The 20,374-nt window shown below is 35.4% G+C and overlaps 1 protein-coding gene across 1 annotated transcript in view; it reads right to left on the reverse strand.

The window, feature by feature from the left end:
• Positions 1-4,150: 4,150 nt before the first annotated feature.
• NMD3 (NMD3 ribosome export adaptor) overlaps positions 4,151-20,374 on the reverse strand; it is a 39,011-nt gene continuing 22,787 nt past the window's right edge. The window contains exons 8-16 of the mRNA XM_065943064.1: positions 18,622-18,700; positions 17,842-17,938; positions 15,609-15,726; positions 14,196-14,341; positions 9,652-9,764; positions 8,805-8,877; positions 7,345-7,451; positions 5,981-6,051; positions 4,151-5,544 (exon numbers count right to left, since the gene is read on the reverse strand). Coding sequence (XP_065799136.1) covers positions 5,414-5,544; positions 5,981-6,051; positions 7,345-7,451; positions 8,805-8,877; positions 9,652-9,764; positions 14,196-14,341; positions 15,609-15,726; positions 17,842-17,938; positions 18,622-18,700 — 935 coding nt within the window. The 3' untranslated portion in view covers positions 4,151-5,413. The remainder of the gene's footprint in view (positions 5,545-5,980; positions 6,052-7,344; positions 7,452-8,804; positions 8,878-9,651; positions 9,765-14,195; positions 14,342-15,608; positions 15,727-17,841; positions 17,939-18,621; positions 18,701-20,374) is intronic.

Below are 20,374 nucleotides of genomic sequence, written 5' to 3' on the forward strand. Positions count from 1 at the left end.
TTATTGATTGTTTACGCTCATTGCTGACTTGGAGCTATGCTCGATGCCGCTGATCAACATCACAAGAGTATTGTACTGCATATTTCTAGCCCCAGAAAAGATCAAAATTCGAAGTACAGTTTCTACTGAATACACACCATTTTTGCACCATCATAAAGTTGAACAATCCTAAATTGAACCATCATAAATCAGTGACCATCTGTACCAGCAGCATTGCTACAGAACAACACAGTGACTGTCAAACCTACTTCTAATAACTCTGAAATATTATAGATCTTGTTTTACCAGAAGGAATCCTCCAGCATGCCTCTTTCCCAGGCAATAAGGCAGCTCTTTCAAAACATATCAAACTGATTATTCTCCTTGAACTACTTTTAAGTTCAGAGAGATAGGGAGACTGATTTCTTGCTTTCATCAAGGCTCACCACCTTACTTCTCGAAAATTTGCCCCTATCATGAAAACAAGCCAAAAGCAGACTGCACAAAGGCCCTGAATAAGGGATACCCAAAACCTGCTCAGAGAGTTACATTATCAGCATCCATGAATAAAATCAAATATATAGAGGAAAGCATGTGAAAAGGACACAGGAGCCAGACTGCTGGCACACCCGCTAGTCAATTACAGGAGTGAGCATCAAAAGAAAAAATTACCTCAACAAAAGGAAAACAAATAATCTGCTTCTTAAGTCGGCAAAGGTTCTGAACAGCGATTTTACCACTTGAAGATATACATATAACCAGTAAGGACATGAAAAGATGCTCACCATAAGAAGCCACTCTGCGTGTCTGTGTGTGCCTGCTCAGTCATACCCAACTCTGCGGCTCCTTTAGGAAAATGTAAATTAAAAAGCCACAAAGCACTCCATCTACTATCTATCAAGCTGGTATAAAAAAAAAAAAAAAAAAGACATCAAGTGGTAGTGAGAATACACAGTAACTGAGATGCTGACACGCTGCTGGTGGGAAAGCATGCGTTGAGTGCTCAGGTCCCTTCAGCCATGTGACCCCAGGGACTACAGCTCACCAGGTCCCTCTGTCCACGGGGACTCTCCAGGCAAGAACACTCCAGTGGGTTGCTATTCCCTTTGCCAGGGGATCTTCCCAACCCAGGGATCAAACCCACAGCTCCTGCACCTTCTGCAGTGCAGATGACCTCTTTACTTCTGAACCACCAGGGAAGCCTGGTGGGAAAAGTTCAAAAAGGCACAAATCAACTGGAAAACAGTTAAATACACAATTACTACAAAGATCCAACGTCAGATCCCTAGTTATTTATCCAAGTAAAATGAAAACCTATACACAAGTGTTCACAAGAGCTTTACTCCTAATCATCAAAACCTGGAAATTCAAATGGTGTCTCAACGAGAGAATGGATAAACTGTGGTACAACCAAACAACGTAACAGTATTTAAAATAAAAACTAACAAACTCTTGGTACATACCACACCTTAGACAAATCTCAACTGCACCATGCTATTTGAAAAGCAGCAGACTTAAGTGACTACATACTGATTTCATACATAATGATTTTATATCACATATTTTGGAAAAAGCAAACCCTAAGGTTAAAAACTGTGGAAAATTCTGAAAGAGATGGGAATACCAAACCACCTGACTTGCCTCTTGAGAAACCTGTATGCAGGTCAGGAAGCAAGTTAGAACTAGACATGGAACAACAGACTGGTTCCAAATAGGAAAAGGAGTATGTCAAGGCTGTATATTGTCACCCTGCTTATTTAACTTCTATGTAGAGTACATCATGAGAAACGCTGGGCTGGAAGAAGCACAAGCTGGAATCAAGATTGCCAGGTGAAATATCAATAACCTCAGATATGCAGATGATACCACCCTTATGGCAGAAAGTGAAGAGGAGAGTGAAAAAGTTGACTTAAAGCTCAACATTCAGAAAACTAAGATCAAGGCATCTGGTCCCATCATTTCATGGCAAATAGATGGGGAAACAGTAGAAACAGTGTCAGACTTTATTTTTCTGGGCTCCAAAATCACTGCAGATGGTGACTGCAGCCATGAAATTAAAAGACGCTTACTCCTTGGGAGAAAAGTGATGACCAACCTGGATAGCGTATTAAAAAGCAAAGACATTACTTTGGCAACAAAGGTCCGTCTAGTCAAGGCTTTGGTTTTTCCAGTGTCAGGTATGGATATGAGAGTTGGACTGTGAAGAAAGCTGACTGCCGAAAAATTGATGCTTTTGAACTGTGGTGTCGGAGAAGACTCTTGAGAGTCCCTTGGACTGCAAGAAGATCCAACCCATCCATCCTGAGGGAGATCAGCCCTGGGTGTTCATTGGAAGGACTGATGCTGAAACTGAAACTCCAATACTTTGGCCACCTCATGCGAAGAGCTGACTCATTTGAAAAGACCCTGATGCTGGGAGGGATTGGGGGCAGGAGGAGAAGGGGACGTCAGAGGATGAGATGGTTGGATGGCATCACCGACTTGATGGACATGAGTTTGAGTAAACTCCGAGAGTTGGTGATGGACAGGGAGGCCTGGCGTGCTGTGAGTCATGGGGTCGCAAGGAGTCGGACACGACTGAGCGACTGAACTGAACTGAACTGAACTGAAGGTTAAATAAAAAACAGACTGGAAGTTGGCAGGGGTGAAGTATAGGTGAACAGTTTGAAAACAAAGGGGTAGCAAAGGGAATTCAGGGGAGTTGGGGAGGACGACAGGATTTTTTTTAATTGTTGTGGCAGTTATAAGGATCTATACACATTAAAATTCAAAGAACTATATATCAAAGCATATGCTTCACCATTTATAAATTAATGAATTTAAAAAGAAAAATCAAGTTAAAATAACAACTGCAAAGGGTCAAGTCTTTTAATCCCTTCAAATAGAAAACCAACTTAAAATAACCCAAGGTCTGAAAACACCTGGACTAATCAACTGCATACATCTCCTGATGCAATGCAATGAGAATTGTACCACTACATCTGGGGTAATCCTGCTAAAAGGGCTTAACATAATTTTGAGGAAATATCAGACAAGGCTAAACTGAGGCCATTCTACAAAAACTGGTTTAGACTCCTCAAAAATGCCAATTACAACTTTAAAAAAAACTCAGGAGCAGGTTCAGATCAAAGAAGTCCAGTAAGAGAACTCCACACAACACAATCTTAGATTAAGGACTTTATTATAGATGGGATAAAAGACAAAATTTCAGTGTAGTCCACTGATTAGACAACAATATTGTGGCAATGTTAATTCTCTGATTTGGATTACTGCACTGTGATTATGTAAAAAAATTTCTTGCTTTGGAGAGGGAAAAAAAACAAGTATTTAGGGCGTTACTCATAAATGGCTCAGGAAAAAAAAAACATAATTTAAAAGACAAAGAAAAAAAATAAGGTTGTGTTTACATTTGGCAAATCTGAGTGAAGGGTTTCCAGGAATTCTTTGTACTATTCTGCAACTTTTGTCTGAAATTATGTCAAAATTCAATTATTTTTTAAAATAAACATCCTTCAGGCTAAAAATAACAGATCAAGTTATCTAAAGGTAAGAATCACCATGAACACACTTAATAAATTAAGAGTCATGGGAAAGCTCTTGATACTTACTCAAAACTGATCAGAGAACGGTGTCCCAGCACAAAACCTGAATTCTGGGTTCTACTGTGGCAAGGAACTAGCCTGATGCTGCTAAGCATCTTAACTACTGAAGCAACTCTCCACTCGACTGCTTCCCTGCTCATCAAGGGCCTTCTGCCTATAAAATAGTGGCTTGACATGCAGATCTGGCTATAAAAAAATCACATTGACTTAGAAATTATTCCTATTTATAAACTGGGTTATAAATCAGGTTTCTGTGGCTCCAATTAATACCAGCATTTCCCAAATCGTATCAACTCTGGGACATCAACAAGAGCATTTTGGGACCCATAAGCCTGGGAACTATCCTCTAAAGTGGCAGATTTAGCAAGGCAGTATAACTGTGCACACTCTTGGCTAACAGCTTTTCTTTCAGCTATATTCCGTCATCTTGTCACAGCCTTCTTTCAACCAACAGATTTCATTACTCATAAAGACACGACATCAAAACAAATAAGAAACACTAATTTTATCTCAGGAAACTAGAAGAAACTTAAATATGACACAAACATAATCACTTCAAGGACACAAAAAAGGGGGAGATTGTTTTTATTTTCATGCTTTTTAAAGTCTTGACATAGAAGAGATAAAGACAGACCACAGGTAAAAACTTTAAATATGCAAACAGAAAAGAAGTCACTTTAGAAGGAACAAGGCTTTATTCATAACTTTAGGATTAAGGAGTCAAATCTTAAATAGGAAAGTGTTCCATTCAGCACTTACTCAACTTCCTTATTTAGTGATATATACAGAATTTATGAGTTGGCTCTTAGTTCTGGCATGCTTAGTTATCTTGCTTATAGAAATAGGATCTTAAAACTTCATTTTCGGAACACTTTAAAAACCAAATCAATGCCTTGCCTTCAAGAATATGAAAGGTATTTCCTATTTAAATCTGATTCATGGTTTTATAAAGCAAGATCACTTATATTATTTCATCATCCATATGCTGGATTCTAACATTCTTTTTGATGGTGATGTGTTCAATGAAACAAACTTATAAAGACAGAACTCCTTCTCAATTTGTAAACCAAAATTTTAAAAGCGAAATCCTTGTAGACAGGAAGACATTTTCATAACATAAGCAGCTACAACACTAAGCTGCTGGCACAGACCAAAACAATTAAGGAATAAATTATTATTTAACCTTTCAATTCTCTGATTGCTATATAACTTGTAAATATTTTAAATATACCTTCTTCTGCAACAAAAAGTAAGATTATCCCCAGCTTAACAGTTTTTGAAGATATAAATATTACAAATTAAAAAAGGTAACCTTCCTACTGAATGTTCAATTATAAACTGAACCCCCAATTTTCCTATACCAAGGATATAAAAATGATCTAAAGTAGATTAAAGTACCCTACAAGTTCATATTGAAAATGACTTTTCATATGCTCTTCCACTAAAGCAATCAATATAAAAAGAATGTAAAAGCGTGTTTAGTGCTTGAAGGTTTAGGTAACCTCCAAGGAATCACAACTTGCAAGCTTTTAAACCCAGAGCTATACAGTATGTGAAAATACTAATGTCTCATAAAAAAAGCAAGCCAATAAACTTCTATTTGTAAATGGCCTAAATTTCAGTAATAATTCCATTCTCCATAATTTTTTATCTAAAACTTCAAAACCATCAATTGTTTTCAGTTCTTCAAGTGAGCAACTGAAATAGCTGCATTTATTCAGGTTTAAAACTAAATTTCTCTTCTCTCACTGTGAAGGCATAGACAGAACAGAAAGTAAAAGTATTTTGTCCAACATCCTGACCCTACAGATGTGGAAACCATATACATGATCTCATGTCATCATCGATTCACCTTCGCCACCAGTAGCATCTTGAGAAATGTGAAGGTCTTCAAGCATCTCAGCCAGACTAATTCGAGGTGCTCCTTCATCGTCTGTGTCACTTTCCACAGGAATGGTTGAATCTAAGACGATATATAAAGAGAATTTCAAATAAATAAAAATATGGAAATATGCAAATACCTGCCCTCCCCATCATTACTACTATTTAACCATATTGTACCTGTAGCACTTATATCACATCCAGAGCAGGCATTTAAATATACACTGAATGACTGAACTTGCATAACTGTATGAACAACTACCCATGTGTACAGGGGTCAGCATACTGAGGGATCATGCTAGGATGCAAATTACATAAATGTAGCAAAGTAAACAATATTTTACTGTTGTGAAAGTTTGGGATTTTCTTTTAGGGGAAGATGGGTAAATGTTTAGAGTAGTTTTAGAACATATAATAAAAGCCATTTATGGAATCGAAGTTTAAGATATCAAGATACTCATACTGCAGTAATTATTTATTTACAGAAGATACAACTTAAATACTCCTTATTCACCAACCTCTATAAATGTTCACATTTTTTCTAATTGCTTCATCTTCTTCAAGATCTTCAAGGAAATCTTGGTATTGCCTACAGAAGGATAAAGAAACATTTAAGTATCTCTCCTTTACCAAAAAGTATGACGTTAATGTCTTCTTCATTTTCAGCATTACAAGGTAAGTGTGTTCCAAGTATTAAAATCTTTAAAAATAATAACTGAAGGTCAAATATGGATCTTAAATAAATACTGACAGGTTTTTGAAAAATATTTTCCTTCAAAATTACCTGATTAATAAAAAACAATACACACTTGAATGTAAGTGAAAGTCGCTCAGTCGTGTCTGACTCTTTGTGACCCCAATCACTATACAGGCCATGAAATTCTCCAGGCCAAGAATACTGGAGTGGGTAGCCATTCTCTTCTGCAGGTGATCTACCTGACCCAGGGATCGCACCCAAGTCTCCCACATTGCAGGTAGATTCTTTACCAGCTAAGCCACAAGGGAAGCCCAAGAATACTAGAGTGGGTAGCCTATCCCTTCTCTAGCACATCTTCCTGACCCAGGAATCGACCAGGGTCTTCGGTATTGCATATGGATTCTTTACCAACTAAACTATCTGGGAAGCCACACTTGAATATAAGGGGATATTAAATATAAGACAATGAGAAGACCCCTTCATACTTTACCCTCTCCCCCCAAAAATGTATAGCCAAGTTGAAATACAAACATTTTTAAGACTATAGATGAAACAATCAAATATGTACTTATAGTATCTATTTAATATTATATGTTTATACATACGTACTTATTTTAAACTACACTGAAACTATTTTTTAGAAATACTGCTGTCTCCCACTCACATTTCAAGACACAACTTCATTTAAACTTTTCATTTTCGTAAATATCAAAATTATTAATGTCATCCTTAAGGCCACTCTTCCAATCATCCAATAAATTTTTCTAGAACACAGCATCTTCATTTCTCCTTAAACTGAAAACAGCATATTTGGTATCAAAGAGCTGTTTTCTTTTACACTAAGTCACTAAGTACTCATTTGCTCTCTGTGATATCCACAAGGTTATCATTATACCTTGTGGATTATACTCTGGACCCACAAGAACTCATTATATTTTTAAATGAATCATCTAGAACAACACTGCAATTGTCAGGTCACAAATTAGGAAAAAATAACTAGGTCTATGGTAAAGGTCATTATATCTGCTCATCCTGATCCAAACAACATATTGATAAGAAAACAAAATTAATATTGAGTCCAAGAAGCAACCGTGTGCTAACTATTTCTTGATGATATAAAAACCATAAAGATTCATCAAAAGGATTTCCTTTGAGACAACATAAAAAGTATAAACGAAGGGGGACCTTTCATCATCTGTATCCATGTTTTCTTTATCTCTTGCAAGCTCTTTCAGTTTCCAGTTCCTACGACGCTGACGTTTGGTACGGTCATAGCTCTTCTTGATTAATACCTACAGAAATATTTGCAAAATTACAAAAAATGAGAACTAAGTAACAGGACCTCAGAAGCCAATAAAATTTTTTAAATGAAAGATTATGGGAATGTCAGAAAGACCGCCAACTGATGACAGTGGTTATATCTCAAAGGAAAGGAGTACAGATCAAGAAGCAGTGTCAGAACTTTCAATGTTTTTATTAATGTACTTAATATTTTTTTTATGAGAATGCATTTAGCCTTATGAGTGTAACTGCTAAATTTACTGAAATGTTCCAGTGACCGAGACTTTTTTATACTAAAAATTTCATGTTTCTGGTGGTTTTTTCCTTCTGTTACATCAAAGTTCAGTTTTCTGCTACCATTCAGGTAAGTCATTCTAAAACATTATCAAAGGAAGACAATTTTTCTCCCTCATATTCCTACTAATAAATACTTATAGACTACATATATATATTCACAACTATATATCCTGGAACAATTTAATAAAGTGGAGATAAAATAATTTCACAAAATCTTCTAAGACCATTTTAATCTTCTCTTTATGACCTCTCTGAGAAATACCTATTTAGACTTACACCTAAACCATGTTTCTATTTCCTAATTTATTAATTAATAAAAGCACAACTGGGTGATGAGGGAGTCCTTCTTATGCCATGACTCGCTTTCTGCCCACAGCTAAAGAGATCAAGATTTATTTTAAAATGTTAAGTTAAGCAAGCAGGAGATAGCCTTTCACATTTCACATTCACTGTTGCTCCTGATTCTTATAAACTCATGTTAAAACTTAACAACTTTTTTTTTTCCCGGAAGTAACATACTTTCTCTAAGACTTAATACTGTGAAGATTATTTTCAACTAATAATTATATTCAAACCTGAATGATGATGTTAACTTTAAATGCCTTCTTAACAATACATGAGGGACTTTCCCGGCAGTGGTTAAGACTCCACGCTTCCACTATAGGAAGCACGGGCTCGATCGCCGGTCAGGGAACTAATAAGATCTATATGAGCTGCCGCCAAAAAATGAAGGAAAAAAGCATGAAATAAACTGAGCCTAAAAGAATGAACAGAATAAAGGTCATCATTTTTAGCTGTAAATTTATTTTTGCTCTATAGATACTATCAAGCAATTTGACACAATGAAAATTTGGTAAGAGAAAACAAAAAACTCAATAAATCTTGGATTTTGAGATTATCAAAGAATAATCTTGCATAAAGATTTTGCTATTGTAACTTAACTGCAATTTCAAAAGAAACCTCTAAGTTTATTATTTTCAAAAAGTGTGATTTCGTGCATCTTCCCCATAACAGTTACATTAATCCTCATGAACACAAGAAACAGGGGGAAAAACCTGAAGCCTTACCACATCTGGGACTCTATCTGATTTCATTTTGTTGACATACTCATCATTTAAGTTACAGTTGACCAAATCAAACCTGAAACGCAAACAATGAAACAATTAATGACACACTTACTCTTTCCATGTTGTTTTATAAATGATCACCTAACAGTTCCTCCTAAGATCAAGCATTCAATATGCTTTCCCACTTCAGAAATTGTGTGTGAATAGACTTCTACAGATCATAGTAAAGATAATAATGCATTCTATCTCTGAGTTTCACAAGTCATCCACTATTGCCCACCTTACCATACTCTTGTAAAAGAACAAAACAGGTATCTGTCAGTCTAATGTAAGGATTCAGTTAGATGGCTCCATTTTATTTATAAATAACAAAAACAAAACATCCTTCATTCTCCAGTAAAATGAACTGAAACCCCAAGAGCAAAAGTAATGTTTAAGGCAAACCTATTAAGTTCTGCATCAGAATGGGCTATCCTATGCCCATAAAGATCCTTTACATATATAGCTGCCATATTTTAAAAGTGAAATTTATTTTTACAGCGTATGCCTAACAAAAAACCACTTGCTCCCCAAAAAACTACACACATAATCTTATCATACAATTTCAGGGATCAATTACTCAAAATCTTGTAACAAATGACTCTTAAGATAATGGCCAAAATGGAATAATTATAAGCTTCTGTCCAATCAGTAATTTAATTTATTTATCAATAATAAAGTGAGCTATATGGCTCCTAAGAATTCTTAAATTCTTTATAAACAACTTTATTTTAGATAGCTCTGCTGGTTCCCAGAGAAAATCTGCAATGCTAGTGGGTAGTTTAAAATAATATAAAATAATACAAACCCCAACACCAGGTCTCCAGGATTTAGAAGATGTCCCAAATGAGTGCGACAAAAATACTGTTTATCTGTATTCATTTCAGATGTTTTCTGTACCCAGACTTCCCCGAGGGTATGCTTAACAGGGAAGAAAATGAACTCTTCAATAATCTAGGCATAACTTACAAAGCATCTCATAGAAAAGTTAAATACAATGTTGATTTTGGTTTCTGATTTTCATTTTAAATTAGAAGTGTTTGACTTTCCAGACCTCTGAAACACTGTCAAAATTAACCAATTACTGAACTGTGAGTAGAGAAAAACTCATAAGTAATCATAAAACAAATATTTTTGTTAAGATTTTATTCAAGGCTTCTAGAAAACATTAACACTGTTACCTAAAAACAAACACATACGTAGAACTTTCAAAAGAAATGTATTCACAGGGAGATCACCCAACAAACACTGAGCAAAAAGAATAAAGCATGTGCGTCCGTGCGTGTGCTCAATCGTGTACATCTCTGCGATCCCGTAGACCATAGCCCTCCAGGCTCCACTGTCCATGGGATCTCCAGGCAAGAATACTGGAGTGGGGTACCATTCCCTTCTCCACAGAATTTTCCCAACCCTGCATCTCCTGCATTGGCAGGGAGATTCTTTACCACTGCACACCTGGGAAGCCACCTACTAAAAAGCAGGGGAATCTTCATTTAAATACAGCAAATATCTTAAGTAACACCTTATGTTTTACACATAAGGTTAAAAACACCAGAGTTCATAGAAAATAATCTAACAATCCCAGCAGCACCACTGCCACAACAGCACCCAAATCTTCATCAAATTAATTTCCTGAATGTCTACTATTTTGAAGCACAACTTTTTAAAAAAACTATCATGGAAACATCATCTCAAGTTTGAACTTTTTAAGCAAAAAACCACTAAAGGCCCTTTCCAATAAAGAATTTTACAAGCAATTGTAAATGACATTTCAAATTTCCTGGCTGATTTAAGTATAGCCATGCCAATACCTTTTACTAACAAAAACAAACCCAGGTAAAACGGGATTCAAAGCAAAACACTAAGAATTATAGATAGAATTAAAGAATCTCAAAGAGGTAAAAAGAAGAGGTAAAGATAGAGGAAAAAACCAAACTTAACAGACAGGTCCTGGATTTAGGGGAAAACTGGGTGGGGAAAGAAATAAAAGCAAACTACCAGGGAAACACTAAATTCTAACAATGTATTTCCTGAAAACAAAAAAAAAAACATAATATCTAGCTTTATATATGTTGGAGAGGAAGTGGTGGTGTTTAAATGATAAGTGTTTGCTCTTAAATACTACTTTCATAGTAGAAGAAATCAGACTGACATGCTTGAAGAAATACCTGATTTCAGATATTGGGGTAAGAACTACACAATGTGATTTTAGAACACCTAAATGTTGTGGTGTTATCCCAAAACATAAGGATGCTTTCAAAGACTAGTAAAGAAAGTCATGTCAAAGGATTTAAGAATATACCTACAGCTATTAAGAAACTGAGTCAATAATTAATAATCTTTCAAAACAGAAAGCATCAGGCCCTGATGGATTCACTGGTGAATTCTAGCAAACATTTAAGGGAGATACACCATTCCTCTAGAATCTTCTCCAGATGGCAGAAGCACAGGGAACACTTCCTAACTCATTGACAAGCCCAACATTACCCTAAAGTCAATACCAGACAAAGACATTACAAGGAAAGTAAACTACAGACCAATCTCTCATGAACATAGATATAAAACTCCTCAACAAAATACAAAAGAACTGTACACCATTACCAAGTGGAATTTAACACATGTATGCAAGGCTAGTTCAACATTTGAAAATCAAGTTAATGGATCCCATCAGTCATTAACAACAGGCTAAAAACAAACAAACAAAAAAAATCGCACAATGATATCAATAGATAAAAAGCATTTGACAAAATTCAACACTCATTCACGATAAAAACGCTCAGTAAAGTAGAAATAGAGGGGAAACTTCCTTCACTTGATAAGGAGTATCTATTTAAAAATTACAACTAACATTATACTTACAACTTCCACAAAAACTAACTCAAAATGGATCACAGACCTAAGTGGAAAACATACAACTACAAAACTCCTAGAAGATAACAAAAGAAAAAATATAGCTGACCTTGGGTTTGGCAATGACTTTGTAAGTAAAACAAAGGCATGATCTATGACAGAACAGTTGATAAACTGGACTTCATTAAATTAGAAACTTCTGCTCTATGAAAGACCATGTCAAGAGAATACGAAGATAAATTACACTGGGAGAAAATATTTCCAGAAAACACATCTGACAAAGGACATCATCCAAAATACATAAATAACACTTAAAACTCAAAAATAAGAAAAAAAAATCTGATTTAAAAAATGGGCCCAAGACCTTAACAGACAACTCACAAAAGAAGACATATAGACAGCAGATAAGCATGACCAAATACTCCTCATCATGCATTATCAGGGAAATATAAATTGACAATGAGATACTATCATATGCCTATTAGGATGGTCCAAATCCTAAACATGGATAAAACCAAAATCCTGACAACACCAAATGTTGGTGAAGATGTGGAGTAACAGGAACTCTCATACACAGTAGTGGGAGTGCAAGATGATACCATCACTTTGGAAGGCACTTTGGTGGTTTCTTACAGAATTAAATACGCTCCTTGGTATTTACCAAAAGAAGCTGAAAACTCATGTCCACACAAAAACATGCACAGGAATGTTTACAGTAACTCAGTCACAACTGCCAAAACTTGGAAGCAACCAATATATCCTTCAGTAGGTAAGTGAGTAAACTGGGATATCAAGACAATACTTTGCATTACCAAAAAAAAAGCTATTAAGTCAAGACATGGAGGAACCTTAAACACACATTACTAAGTGAAAGAAGCCAATATAAAAAGACTATACAGGTACAATAGGAGAAGACCACATGACATTCTGGAAAAGGCAAAACGATAGAGACAGTATTAAAAAAAAAAAAAAAAAAAAAAAAAACAGTGATTGCCAGGGGTTAGGAGGGAGTAGAAAAATGCATAGTCAGAGTACAGTAGGTTCTATGGGGAATGAAAATATCCTGCATGATACTGTAATGATGGATACATGTCATTGTATCAATACATCTGTCCAAACTCATAGACAATACAATACTAAGAGTGCATTGTAATGTCAAATATGTAATCATTTTGTGTGGTTATAACATATCAATGTGGACATAAATTGTATGTCCATAAATCTATTCACAAATTGTAACAAATGAACCACTCTTTTGGTGGGAGAAAGGCAATGACGATGCAGGAGGCTACCAATGTGTGGAGGCAAGGGGTATACAGGAAATCTTTTACCTCCTCTTAATATTGGTATGAACCTCAAACTGTTCTAAAAAAAATCTTTCTCCAGGCGATCTAGACCCAGGGATTGAACCCTGGTCTCCTGCATTGCAGGTGGGTCCTTTATCATCTGAGGTACCAGGGGAGCCCCTCTCCCACCCACCCCCACAAAAAAGTAAAAGTTATTTAAAAGAAAAAAAACTTTTTTAAAGGACATACATAAACTATTCTGAAGAGGCTGCTACTGGCTACATCTGAGGCAATCTGAGTAGAAGGGAGGGAGGCAGCGAGGGAAGCAAGGAGGAGGCAGAAGGCAGGAACAAAGAGAAAAAAACTCAAAAATTTCAATGGAGGTATCGGGTTATCAAACAATCAAACATTACTTGCCTCTTGATATATCACAAAAGGTACACATCATCACCTCTGAAATGTTCTGACCAAAAAAGAAACTAACCTAAATTTAAATCAGATCCACTTTTAAAGGAAATATAAGAGACTATAAAGCAAGTTAAACAACATCATGAGGAAATGAGAATATAAATCCACAAAATAAATGCCCTAGTTGCCTTAGAAAGTTGGTATCATAAAAAAAAAAAATTAGAAAAAAAGAGCGGGTACTATTATTAATATTTAAGAGGTACAATATTCAAGTTTAATGTACAGTCAGTCCCCAATTAGGCACTGGTTTGAACAAACCATAAAAGACACTTTGGGAAAAATGAAGAAATTTGGCAAGCTATATAGTTGATACGTATGATAATACTTTGATTATGGAGCAAATGTTTCTAAGTTTTACAGATGCATATTGAAGCATTCAGTATTTAGTGATAATATATATTTAATTCAAAATGTTTGAAATTTTTTTAAAAAGTGAAAGAGGGTTAAGCTTCTCATTTGCTCCTTCTATACAAAAAGTAAAAGAAACACTTTTTCATAATAACACTTTAAGATTAAAGAGAAAGAATTAACTTACCAGACAGTATGTCTGATAGTTCTCACCACAATGGCCACGTGTTAAAAGCAGATGGCATACAGACACAAAACACATTTTTACCTGAATGTGGTGTCAGCTTATTTGGAACCACATTTTGGAATTACTAACAAATTTAAAAAAAAAAAAAGAGTGAGAGAGGGGGACTAAAACAGTAAGTCAGGATTGGAGGAAGGTGAACAGGATGGAACTTACCTTTTTTGATATCATTCCAGCACCTGCATTGCGTTTAGTATCTCGGACTATGCTGCATTCCATAACAATAAACTCCTCCAGCTGTTTGGGATGGCATAAACTATTGAAAGGGTGACTCCAGAAGGTGTTCCCATCAATATCTGCAACTAAGAGGAAACACAGAACATTAAACGAAAGAAGTGAAGTATTTCAAAAGCCATCAAATGTGTTAACTAGGAAGAAGTTAATACAGTGACTGTGGAGCTTCAAGTCAACAGAAACCAGAGTGACATAGGACTGCAGAGGACATCATTTACTCCTATCCATCAACCCCAAGTTTCCCAGCGAGTCAGAGAAATACCAGGTGTCAAAAATACGAGTGCCGAAAAATTGATGCTTTTGAACTGTGGTGCTGGAGAAGACTCTTGAGAGTCCCTCGGACTGCAAGGAGATCCAACCAGTCCATCCTAAAGGAGATCAGTCCTGGGTGTTCATTGGAAGGACTGATGCCGAAGCTGAAACTCCCAATACTTTTGGCCACCTCATGCGAAGAGTTGACTCACTGGAAAAGACCCTGATGCTGGGAAAGATTGAGGGCAGGAGGAGAAGGGGACGACAGAGGATGGGATGGTTGGATGGCATCACCGACTCGATGAACATGGGTTTGGGTGGACTCCGGGAGCTGGTGATGGACAGGGAGGCCTGGCGTGCTGCGATTCATGGGGTCACAAAGTCGGACACGACTGAGTGACTGAACTGAACTGAACAAGTCACCTTTAAAATAAGATCAGATCCAATCAGCTGTATAGCTGCTTCATGTGCTGGCATTTTGATACATTATAAGCCATCTTAGGTGTTTAGTCTATGGGAAACAAATTTCTACCTGACAGATGTTCATCCCAATACCGCACACAGAATTTAGACTGATGAATTCTAATTGCTAAGGATACTAAATGACTTTCTAGAAAATATCAAAATAAATTCAATGCTTTATAACAGAAAACTTGTATTACAGTAAACATATGAAAAAGATCAAGTAGGAGATGCAACCAAGTACTGAGAGACACCTATCAATACAGGGTCTTCTTTTAAGTCAAATGTGCCAAACTTTAAAACATACGCTCTACACTAAAATTTGACAATGAACTTAAATAGTCATAAAAAATAAAAGAGGTAAATAAGTCCAGTTCAGTAAAAATAAATGGGATAAGACTAATAAAAACTTAAAAATGCAAAGAAATTTTTCTTCAAAAAAATAAAACATACAAGGGCAACTTACCAAAAGTATTCAAAATTCCAGTGTTTTAACACTGTACAGTATTGATTTTAACTAATTTTTTAAAACAATATTACTGAGAATACTTGATAAAATTAACATTAACCATTTATTACTGCTTTTTAAATAGAAGTGTCAAGGCAGTTTCTAAAACTTACCTTGTAGGGTATTTGGATCTATGAGGTGGATGACACTCGTTACTCGAATACACACACAAATCTGGTTCATGTTTCCCAGGCTTTGTGCCAGTTTTGGAGACAGACAGACAACATTATCCTAGGAATAAGAACTAACATTTAGTGTGAAGCAAATTTTAAGTAGGAGTCTTTGATAAACACTCATCAATGTAAACCTGATCAAAATGCATTTGATCAAACCAAAATGTCATTTTTAATTCTATGTATCAACAAATGGCTTAAGAGAATCAGATCTTGCATAAACAGAAAATAAGCTATACCCTTTTAAGATGGAGATAACTGTCTTAATAAAATGGCTTTAAAAAGTAATTTAAAGATTCTAGTCACCAAGCTCTTTAGTCCATTTCCATTTTATTGAAGTGTGAATGCTTGTTTATTACTCTGTGTTAATATAGTGTGACTTCATTTACTCTCCATAAAAATTTCAGAGGAGCCGTATGTTCCTCCTTCTTGTCTACATGGACCAATGTGTAATCAAAGATCTAATGCCCCTCCAAGAGCACATATGCCTATGTGTGCACCAGGACATACTAACACCGATGTGGCTATCTGTTTTTAAGCTGTTATTAAAATATAAAAGGGATCTGGATTATATTTTAAACTGCATCTATTCACAATCATAGGTTCCCTCACTGCAAGGACATTCTGTACATCCTTACTGGCACCTAGTTCAGTCCATTTTTTTTTCCTGAAACTTACTAAGATTTTCCAAAGATTAATGGGATAACTTCTTTACACTGTGCATTCATTCAGATACCTGTATGAATCACTGAAAGCACTTAATACACAAGGCCTAAATATGTCCTCTCACCTAGATTCACTGTTTTATTTAAACTGGGGGTCTGCAAAATAAGACCCTGAGGCAAATATCTGTAAATAAAGTTTTGCTGGGACACAGTCTCAGCCCTTCATTTACCTATTATCTATGGCCAATTTTGTGCAACAGCACAGCTGAATAGTTGCAAAACAAACTATACAACCTAAAAGCTGCAACTATTTACAATCTGGCTGTTTACATAAAAAAAATTTGCTGACTCTGTTTAAGCCATCATTTCATGGTTCTGTACGAAACCATAATGATGACAGATTTAAAGTCTTAGAGTCACAGACCTAGGTACAAATCCTGGCTTCCTTTTGTTGTTAATTTTGGGCAAATCATCTAACCTCCCCAGGCTTCTTACTCATCTTCAGAATGATGGTATGATTTACTCCAATTGTCATGAGACTAAACAGGTGAAACATACTTAAGTACTTAAGAAAGTACCTTTATGGAAAATGCTCACAATAAATTATAGCACTTATCATTATTAGTGATTTAAACATGGACATGCAAGTTCCTATGTAGCAGAGACATCTAGGACACAGTCCTTAATACACAGTCTTCTATACAACAGATCCCCAATAACTATTTGCTGAATTTTAATTCATTTATATTTTTTGAAGCAGAGTTTTACCTTAGTACAATTAATGAAATGACAATTTTTGTCTTTAGAAAAAGAGATCAGATTTGCAACTACCAGAAGTGGTGGGGGTGGGGGCAAGGGGAAAGAGGAATTGGATTACCGTAGTCAAAAGGCACAAACTTCCAGTTATAAGATCAATGACTATGAAGGACATAATGTACAACATGATAAATATAATTAATACACCTGTATGTTATGTATGAAAGTTGTAAAGAGAGTAAATCCTAAGTTCTTATGAGGAGAAAAATATTTCCTTTCTAATTCAATTTTATATCTATATAAAATAATGGATGGTCATTAAGAAAATGATAATCTATATCTTAAGTATTATTCAGATACTTTTAAACTCACAAAAATAATTCAAAGCTCTCCTTCTATAATATTCTTTAATTTTATCATGCCAAAATCCAGTTTGCACACATTCCACAAAGTGGCTCCCTGATAAGTAATTTCCTGTATTCAAAGTTTCATAGAACTAGCATGTGTCCACTAGGACTGCAAAGTTTAAGGAATTTATGTCTTAAAAACTGCAATGAGGCCTTTTAATTAGTACACCAAAAATTTATAATTTTAAGCATGATTATTCTTAAATCTTTTTAACATGACTAAAATGTATCAGAAATCATTAAGAAGTTATTCTAAATGTTTAACAAATCCCAGAAGGAAATCAGGAGCTAATAATTACATATAAACCAATTAAGGACATGGATTAATTAAATGAGAAAAAGTACCTTGCATATCGGAACAATTTCCACAGAAAAAGTGCTTTTGTAATTATATGTATTACTATGGATATCCTGAGAGATCAGTCTCTGTGAGGCTTTGTATCTATTAAGAGAAAAAGTTAACCATTATAAAAAGCAAAGGTCTTTATTTGTCTAATCTTAGGAATATAAATTTTCATTAAATCATCACTGTCCAAGGTCTGAAACAGGCTCCTGATGCCTGTTATGGTGAAGTCTCAGTTCATGCACTTCATTTATAAACTTTCACCAGTCTGATTGCACTCTATCTGTTCTCAAGTTTATCTACTGAAAACCTCCAAAACATGCCCATGGCTTAGACAAGCAACTCTACATATATTGTCCATTAAAAGCTACACTAATGCCCACTCCGAGTCATTGTTCACACTAATCTCACCCTTCATTACAAACTCTACTTTTGAAAATTTCCCATTTTAGGAGCTTAAGTCCTTCTGCCTCCATAAAGTTTCTCCCCAAAGTTTTTTAACCCTGTTCTGCTTTTTTCTTATTTAAATACATTGAATCAGTGGTTCAGGACTACAGTGCTTACTATCACAGACTGAGTCTAGCTCCCCAAAGATTCTTAATGCTCTTTGGCTAATACTTCCGTTAAAAGTAGCTAATCCAACAAATGCTTACTAATTATGTAAGTAATCCTACTATAGTTTTACATATTTTAAGGTAAGTTGCCTAAGCCTGAAGAATGGATGTGACCTACTTTCATTCCCTGTTGCCTGGATTTAATCACATGTAGGTTTCAGAACATACCTAGTGGGGACGGTACACTGAAGAAATTCTACCATCTTCTGAGCATGTTGTTTTGAGGAATAATAGAAATCCAGACCATCTTTTAAAGAAAAAAGGCATATTAAAGTAATACTGCAAAGATTTTCTTCTACTAATAAGACTGTATCATAAATTAAATGCATATTAAATAACTAAATTATAATTTTCTCACCATAGTACATTAGGAATGCCATATCACTTAAGACTTGTTTGACAAAAGGATAGATTAATCAAATGCAAACAAAACAAAACAAGATTCATAACTTAAACTTCAGACAAAATTCAAGGTCAAAAGGGAAGAGAAAAATATTAAACAGAACAAAAAAGGGTATTTTATGTAATGAATGGAAGAATCCACCATGAAAACAAGAGAAATGCATGTAATAGCATAGTGTTGAGATACAGAAATCATAAACTACTAAAAAGAAAAAAATGACAAATGTTAACACATGTAATCATTGAGGGAGACCAGTATAAGACTAACAAAACCAAAATGGTCACAAAATGAAATGTGCGGTGCAGAATCACTCAGTTGTGTCCAACTCTTTGCAGCCCCATGGACTGTAGCCCACCAGGCTCCTCTGTCCATGGAGATTCTCCGGGCAAGAATACTGGAGTGGGTTGCCATGCCCTCCTCCAAGGTATCATCCCAACCCAGAGATCAAACCCAGGTCTCCCACACTGCAGGTGGAATCTTTGCCATCTGATCTACCATGGAAGCCCAAACTGACCCAAAATAGAAAGGATACACAGAACTTGAATAACCAACTATCAAGGTTGATTTAACTGAGATTATAGAATGTGGTTCAAGAAAGAATACCTATTATTTTCAAAAAGTTGATAGAATATTCATAAAATATTCACATACAAAGATTAAATTTTAAAACTTTCATGATTCAGAAGACATTATTAGAAGTAGGCACCACATATCCTAATTTCAAAACATATTACAAAGTCACAGTTATCAAAACAGTGTGGTATAAACAAAAAGGCAAGTCTACAGAATCAATCCACACATACATAGTCAACTGATCATGATGAACAAGTGTGCCAAGAATACACAGTGGGAAAATGATACCTTCAACAAATGGCATTGGGAAAACTGGATATCCACATGCAAAAGAATGAACTGAACTCTTGTCTTGTATCATTAACAAAAATCAACTCCAAACAGATTAAAAAGACTCAAACTAGGACCTGAAACTGTAGAACTTCTAGAAGAAAATATGGAAAAAGCTTCATGACATCAGTCTTAGAAATGATTTCATGGATGACACAAAAAGAAAATAAACAACTGAGGCTATATCACAGTAAAAAAGCTCACACACAGCAAAAGAAACAATCACCACAGTAAAAGGGCAACCTACAGAATGGGAAAAAATATTTGCAAACCATGTATCTGAAAAGCGGTTAATCTCCAGAATCTAAGGGAATTTCTATGACTCATCAGCAAAAAAAAAAAAAAGAAAAAAAAAACCTGGTAAGCCAATAAGAAATGGGAAAGGAATAAGACATTTCTCCAAAAAAGATGTACAAATAGCACAGATATATGAAAAAAGCTCAATGTTGCTAGTCATCAAGGAAATGCAAATCAAAACCACAACTAGTTTACACTTCACTGCTTTCAGGATGGCTATTATCAAAAAAAAAAAGATACTAGTAAGAATATGGAGACACTGGAACCCTTGTACACTACTACTAAGGCAAATACAAAACAGTACAGTCACTATGGAAG

Source organism: Muntiacus reevesi, chromosome 8 (assembly GCF_963930625.1).
Source record: "Muntiacus reevesi chromosome 8, mMunRee1.1, whole genome shotgun sequence".
Taxonomy (NCBI): Eukaryota; Metazoa; Chordata; class Mammalia; order Artiodactyla; family Cervidae; genus Muntiacus; species Muntiacus reevesi.